The sequence below is a fragment of the Solanum dulcamara genome, chromosome 3, assembly GCF_947179165.1.
Source record: "Solanum dulcamara chromosome 3, daSolDulc1.2, whole genome shotgun sequence".
Lineage (NCBI taxonomy): Eukaryota > Viridiplantae > Streptophyta > Magnoliopsida > Solanales > Solanaceae > Solanum > Solanum dulcamara.
In genome coordinates, this window is record NC_077239.1 from 5,641,343 (window position 1) to 5,648,948 (window position 7,606).

Genomic DNA, 7,606 nt, shown 5'->3' on the forward strand with positions numbered 1-7,606 from the left:
TAATAACAATCTCACCGTAAAAAACTTAATTAAATACAAGAATATAAACATGAACATAATTAAAATGTAAGAACATGAATATGAATACGAAACCTTAATTAAATACAAGAATATAAACATGAACATAATTAAAATGTACGAACATGAAACCTTAATTAAATACAAGAATATAAACATGAACATAATTAAAGTGTAAGAACTTAAATATGAACATGAACATAAACATAAACATGAAATAAACACGAACATGAACATAAACAACAACAACAACAACAAAAATAACATAAATATGCTTTGCAATTTTAATCAATTATGAATGAACAAAAAATCTTTGAATCTCGAGTTTATCAAATCATTTGGAGCAAAAAATAAAGAACTAAAGTGATGTAGTAACATATGAACAATATGAATCTTATAAGCAAGAAAATAACAATAATGGTTAGAGTAATTAATCAGCCCAACATTTGTTATGAAAACAAAATCAGTAAAAGGAGTCTAACATGAGAAAGATCTAAATCTTCCAAGCAAGAAAACTTATCAAGAACACCAAACACAAGATGTAATCAACCCAACATATACACAATAATAAAAAAAAAAAAACTTTTAGATCTAAAAAAAAACATAACATATATAGTAAAATAAAGTTAAACGAAACCATACCAAGACGGATTTGTAAGACCTCTCGTCTTGTTAGTCTAGCGGCGGCTTGGTAGCTTTTCCTGCGTGGTTCGTCGGAGCTCTCGCCGGAGATGAGTGGAAGAGAAGTATTCAGTGGTGTGTAAGAGGAGAGAGATTGAGAGATGAGGGGAGAGAATGGTGAGGATGGTCTTGTCTTGTTTTCTCTTTTTGAGAAGATGAAGAGAGTGTAGAAAGAGAGAGATAGTGAAGAAGAGAGTGTAGAGAGAGATAGTGAAGAAGAGAGTTTTGAGAGAGGGATAGTTGTTTTTGAGATATAGAGAGAGATAGTGAAGAAGTGAGTTTTTTTTGAGAGAGAGAGATAGTGAAGAAGTGAGTTTTTGAGATAGAGAGAGAGATAGTGAAGAAGTGAGTTTTTTGAGAGAGAGAGAGATAGTGAAGAAGTGAGTTTTTGAGATAGAGAGAGAGATAGTGAAGAAGTGATTTTTTTTTTTGAGAGAGAGATAGTGAAGAAGTGAGTTTAGAGAGATGGATAGTTGTTTGATAATGGAAAAAGAAAAGAAAGGATATTTTTTATTTATTTATTTTTATTTTTAGAAAAAACTAAAATTTTCAAAAATACAAACCATAATTAAACTAACCTAACTAAAATTTATTTAGTAGTAAAAAAAAAACTTTTGAGATAATTTTCGAATAATAACATAAATAGTAATCAAAGATATAGTTATATAGAAATATGTATGTTATACTAAAATTTATATAAAGATAAAAATAGTTAAGAATAATATGAAAATATATATATATACATATATTATTATTATTTTTTTTTTTATATATAAAAGCTAATTATTTCAAAATGTTCGAATTCAAAAAAACTCGATAGCTAATTTGCGTTGTGGATGGTCAAAATTGGGTGTCAACATTAAATACTATATATTAATTTTTTATTTTTTGCTAAAACTGAAAGATTTTATTTATATATTAAAGTTCGTCCATGAATTTATAAAAATGAATTGTTCTAAATAAAACAGTTCCACAAGCATCTTTTATCGATAGTTGTTTATGAATGCTTTGGATGTGTGAAATGTTGTATTGTGTTTCTTGGGAGTGGCGCCATTTTGGGTTAATTTTCTCTCTAGGTACCTCCAAAGAGCAAGAGGACAATGTAAAACTTTTAATTTGCTCCAAAAGTTTTTGGCTTAGTTCTAAATTATTATTTTTTACATAAACAACATCAACTAGAACTGTTTCTTCTAGTTGACTAGTTGAACAATTTTATTTATTTTGTAACTTAAAAGATAATACTTTCTCCGTGGCAATTTATATAATTTAATTTTATTGAACATAAAATTTAAGAAATATAGAAAGACTTTGTAATTTTTTAAAATAAAAAAAATTTAAAATAGAAGCGTACACCTTTGTGGACCTTTTGCAAATAAGTGAGACCAAATATATGTAAAATGTTGATAGTTTCATTAAATATTTGTCAAATAAGAAAATGTGTCATTCTTCGTACACTCTTTTTTTTTATTCGAGTGTTTATCAAAAATAATTTCTCTATCGCAGAAAAAAGAGATAAAATCTGCGTAAATCCTATCTTTTTCAAATCCTACTTATAGGACACTAAATAAGTTTGTTGTTGTGGTATGAAAAATGACTTTGCATTGGTCGATCTCCTATAATTCTTGCAGAAAAGCTAGAGAAAATTAATAGAAATCCATATGCAAATATTTAGTATTAAGAATTTCAAAAGAAAAAGTATGCAAGGCATATATCTTCTAAATATAAAACATTATGGTGTAGAGGAATTGAGATGACAACTACCTTAGATCAAAATACATTTTTTTTCTTGGATGGAATAATTATTGAAGTCAACTTATTGGAGATAAAGAGACAGAGAGAGGTAAAAGAAGAAATCAGAAAGAATAGGAGTTAAAAGGAAAAAAAAGATTCGGTATGGCATTTCTCAAATATATTTTACGTTTCTTTATTATTATTACACTTGGATGGAATATTACTTATTGAAGTTAACTCATAACTCAAAGGAAAAAAAGAAAAGAAATAATTTTTATTAGTATAAAATGGGTTCACATTACATGAGAGTTTTTATTTCCTTTCTCTCTCAAAAAAGATCAAAAGTACTTTCTTATAAAATTTTTTATCTTTCACATCTTAATTAATTTGAAATTTAGTAAAAATAATATTCACTTAATTTTCAAGAAAATATTTTCTTGGTAAATATTATTCATGGAAAACATTTTTTTTTTATACAAAACACAGTAACCTTTTAGCATGGGTGGAGTCACCTTACACGAAGGGTGGTCCAATGCGCAATTTTTTTCGGTAAATTATATGATGTTAGTGATTATGAGTGTATTTTAATTTTGTACACCTTTAACACAATTGAGAATTTTTTTTACATAATTTTCATTAAATTTCTGACTACGTTATCAGGTACGTAGAATGCAGTTGCTTACCAATTGCAAATACTTGTACAAACAACGAGAGAAACCGTCCAAACCTTGTTTTAAATTATTAGGAAGCATCAACGTTGATGTATTTAGATAAAGATCCATAAGGAAAATTAACAAAAAATAACTTTTTCTTTTAGAAAATAAATATGAAAATTGATTTGTGTACCAATTAGCATCCACTTTAAAGTCATATATAGTAGACTTTGACCCTGTCCTGTCCAAATGTGACATACAAAACATTAATTACTTGGTAATGGTAGGAGTAGTTCCTCTCCATTTCTTGAGGATTTCATGGTTAAACTAGTCAAAACACACAACTTTGACATTTTTATTTAAAACAAGTAGGATTAATTAATTTGGAAGCATATCTCACCAAAGGTATGATGTAATGGATGGATTCTTTCATTTTTAAATCATATTTTTTATGTCGGAATCTTAATAATAGAAAAACATCCTTTTTAGGGAGTGTTCCTTCTTTAATTGGCCAAATAAATTTAAATTAGTCGATAATCCTCTTTGTAGGGAGCACTCTTTTAAATGGCCAAATAAATTTAAATTAGTCGATAAGTTTCGAATACCTAATTTATTTATTTTTTTTAAAAAAAGAAGCTTCTAGTTTGCTGATGAAGTATTAAAAAGTAAATTTCGCATTTATGTATTTAGATAGAGAAAATGTCAAAAATGGTCCCTTATCTTTTGGCATCGCAGGTTCAAAGTAGTCTTTTAAGTATTATTTGAATAGTTTTGATCCGTTAAATTTATTAAAAATGAGCATTTTTTATCTTTGATAGATATTTACAAATTCTAATCATTAAATTTAATTAGAACTACAAAAAAAAGTTGTAACTAGATAACCAAAAAATTTTGTCATAATTCAAAAATCACAAGATTAAAAAACGCACCAGAGACAAAAAGATAAAATAAATTGCACCTCAAAAGTTGTATCATACTGTAAAAAATGACAAAAAATATAACATAAACAGCAAAAAGAAACTCTAAAAATTGACCAAAATTTGGCCTTTATCTCTTCCTTTGTGAGTTAGAAAACTGTTTCTGATATACCCTTGGATCAAAAAAAAAAATTAAAGTAAAATTGCAAAAAAAATATAATGATAAAATTACAAGATAGAAAGCAAATTAAATAACATATAGTAATATATGTTAAAGAATAAGCAACTACGCGATTTTTATATATATATATATATATATATGAAAGAAAACAACAATAACAAGTTAAAGACTTTTAGAGTGAAAGACCCATAAAGTCTTATATTGTCATTTTGCCCTTTGAATGCCCCATTATTTCCAAGTACAACTTCTTACTTGTTTTTTTTTTCCTTCCTTTTTCCAAGAAATGGCAGCTATCCACAAGAACACAATCCAACACTTGACACACCCAAAACATTCATTAACATTATTTGATTCGAACACCAAATATTTATGTGATGGTTGCAAAATCCCTGGCATAGGTAAAAGATATCACTGCCATGAATGCGATTTCGATCTACATGAATATTGTGGAACATGTCCGATGAATCTTACTTCGTTCTTACATCCTTACCATTCTCTCAAGCTCGTCAATCGTGTGCCACATGGCAATCGCCTATTGGACCGCGTTTGCAGTGTTTGTTGTGATTCTATTGAAGGGCTGTTTTATAGATGTGAGATTTGTGAATTTGATGTCCATCCCCTCTGTACTCAATTGCCTCAAACACTTCGACATGTCCTACATCAGGTAACCAATTAGAATTAGAAAATATAAATATTCAAGAATTTCAATATTAAAATTACTTATACATAATTTTAGGATGTTTTATATTCATTGTGTTTACTTTTGAATACTCTCCCGCTGTTATAATTTATCTGGTTTGATTCGGAGTACGAGGATAAAAGTGATTAATATTTGGTGTGAATTTAGACATAGAATTTTTATTTTTATTTTTATTTTAGAAATAAATAAATTTACATAATTAAAAACTATATAAATATAATTTATCAAGATAAGTCATGTACCCGTAATCTATAATGATTTTGAGAAGACTTTTAATGAATTTCCTTTGACCTTTTGAGCTCTTTTCTTAAAAATTATTTGGTGTGTTATATAGACAGATGACCAGTCCTTAAGTTTTCTGTATACAATTAAAATTTATACATCATCGTGTAAATATTTTTCGTTTTGGTATTGGTATTGATATTGGTATTGACTGTAAAACTGAATTCAAAATAGTCAGAGAAAAGGAAGTGATTGTAACGATTAGGCCATAATATCTACATTAGGGTTGTGTTCGGTATGAAGAAAAATGTTCTAAGTCGAGACCCTGATTGGGGAGGATTGGGTTAGGGTTGAATCTCAGCAAAGGTCCCAGGTTGGAGCGGGCCTCGAATTGGGTGATCTCGGGTCGAGTCCCGAGTCAGTTGGGGGCGGGGTGGGTTGCTTTACGAGGTAGTATGTTTGGGGATTAGGGGTCGAGGGAGTTTGGGTGGATTTTGTGGTGGATGATGAGGTTGAACGAGAATTTAGAAAAATGTCTTTTTTATTTTTTATTAAGGAAGTCATTTTCCTTATGGAGGAATCATTTGAAAAATATTTTTCAAAACACTCTAAATGAACATGGAAAAATTAAAAAATAGTAGGGGCATTTTTGATCCATTAAATAACAATAAGGGTATTTCTGGATCAAAGTATTGACAACAAAGACATTTTTGGACCAAACTATAAACGGAGGGTATTTTTATTCATTTCAAATAGTTTAAAACATTTTTTACCATTTTCCCATAATAATATTTCAGATGCATCCTTTAAGGCTACTAAGCTCGACTGAACCAGGAACCTGTGTTGTTTGCAAAGGAGCTTGTAACGCTTCTTCATGGCGTTATAGGTGCGCACTATGTGAATTCAATATCCATATGGAGTGTATGTTGGTACAATGCGAAAAGGAAAGAACATGGCTAGGAATTTCGAAGTATGTTCCACCATCGGTATTTCCTAAGACGCAATATTTTTATGGTCATGCTTATGATATTCCATATTGGAATCCTAATCATAACAACATCCCACATTCACACCCACACCTACACCCACAACATCAATTTCATTGTGCGGTTCAAACTCATCATGGTGGAACAGGTAGACAAATTGGAAAAATTATATTTGTACTAGTGAAAATAGTCTCAATTGCGTTGATTCTTGGGATGTGAAATAGAGGTGGACAGATGCTGAGTCAAGATTTTTAGTTTATGGATTCATTTGATTATAATTTATATATATATATATATACACACACACGATTTCAGCAAAACAACAAGGTTCCATCGAAACCGTACGTAGTCATAAAATGGTGGTTTCGCCCTTGGGATTGATTCAAGTTTAAAGTATATGGATTTTGAGTTTCAAGCTTTTGAATTCTGAAATTTATTATATGTACATGTTCAATGAATTTTTCAATAATATATAATGTTTAGACTAAAGTTATTGAATTTTATCAAACTCATACCTTACCTCCGACAAAAATTCATCCCGAGTCACAAGAGCAATCTCTTTTTTTTTTAATTCGAAAGTCCGCCCCTAGTGTGAAATTACAAGAGGGGAGTGAATGGTCACTTAATCGACAAGTGTTTTGACCGTCTTTTGAAGATAACTTTCATTTAGAAGAAAAACCTCTTTTTACCACAAGTTACACATAACATCATAATTAATACTAAGAAAACCATAATTATTGCGTAATATTTTGAGATTATATGTTTTTAGAATCTAACTAATTAATTATAGGGAATAGGATCAAAAATGCCCTTAAACTATTTGGAATGAACAAAAATGTCTTCCATTTATAGTTTGGTCCAAAAATGCTCTTTCTGTCAATACTTTGGTCTAAAATGCTCTTATTATTATTTAATGGGTCAAAAATATCCTTTTTCAAATAAATATATTATTTATTTTCTTTTTAACACATTTTTTCCTAATAATATTTCTTTTATTAGCAAATGTTTATTCTACTTCAATTAGAAAAAAAATTAAAAATTATAAAAAAATTCTTATTTTATTATAATTACTTTTTATCGTTATTTGAATAAAAATTAATGATTGATTTATTGTGATCTTATATATATGACATATGTTATCCGTTAAAACTTAGAATGCATGAAGTTATTCTTTTTTAATTGATAAAATGAGATTACGAAGAATAAACTAATTTTCTACATTTTTATTACTTTAAGTGGTTTAAAAATAATGAAAACAAGAATAGAGTTCCTTAAAAGTAATATTTTTATAAGGAACAAGATTTTTATTTTTTTAAAAAAGGTATATTTATTCAGGAAAGGGCATTTTTGACCCATTTTGTAACAATAGGGGCATTTTTGACCCATTAAATAACAAGAAGGGCAATTCTAGACCAAAGTATTAACGACAAGGGCATTTTTGAATCAAACTATAAACGGATGTCATTTTTATTCATTTCAAATAATTTAAGGCATTTTTGACCCTTTTCCCTTAATTA

General features: G+C 28.5%; 1 protein-coding gene across 1 annotated transcript; it reads left to right on the forward strand.

Annotated features, from left to right (window-relative positions):
• Positions 1–4,363: 4,363 nt before the first annotated feature.
• LOC129881493 (protein VACUOLELESS GAMETOPHYTES-like) lies at positions 4,364–6,542 on the forward strand. The gene is made up of 2 exons (XM_055955689.1): positions 4,364–4,845; positions 5,901–6,542. Exons 1-2 carry the CDS (start codon positions 4,402–4,404, stop codon positions 6,306–6,308), a joined length of 852 nt encoding a protein of 283 aa, XP_055811664.1. The 5' UTR covers positions 4,364–4,401; the 3' UTR covers positions 6,309–6,542.
• Positions 6,543–7,606: the final 1,064 nt, after the last annotated feature.

Coding starts and splice junctions, on each gene's coding strand:
- LOC129881493 (XM_055955689.1), top strand. CDS start 4,402: ATGCCCCATTATTTCCAAGTACAACTTCTTACTTGTTTTTTTTTTCCT. Junction 4,846..5,900: donor TTCGACATGTCCTACATCAG/GTAACCAATTAG, acceptor ATAATATTTCAG/ATGCATCCTTTAAGGCTACT.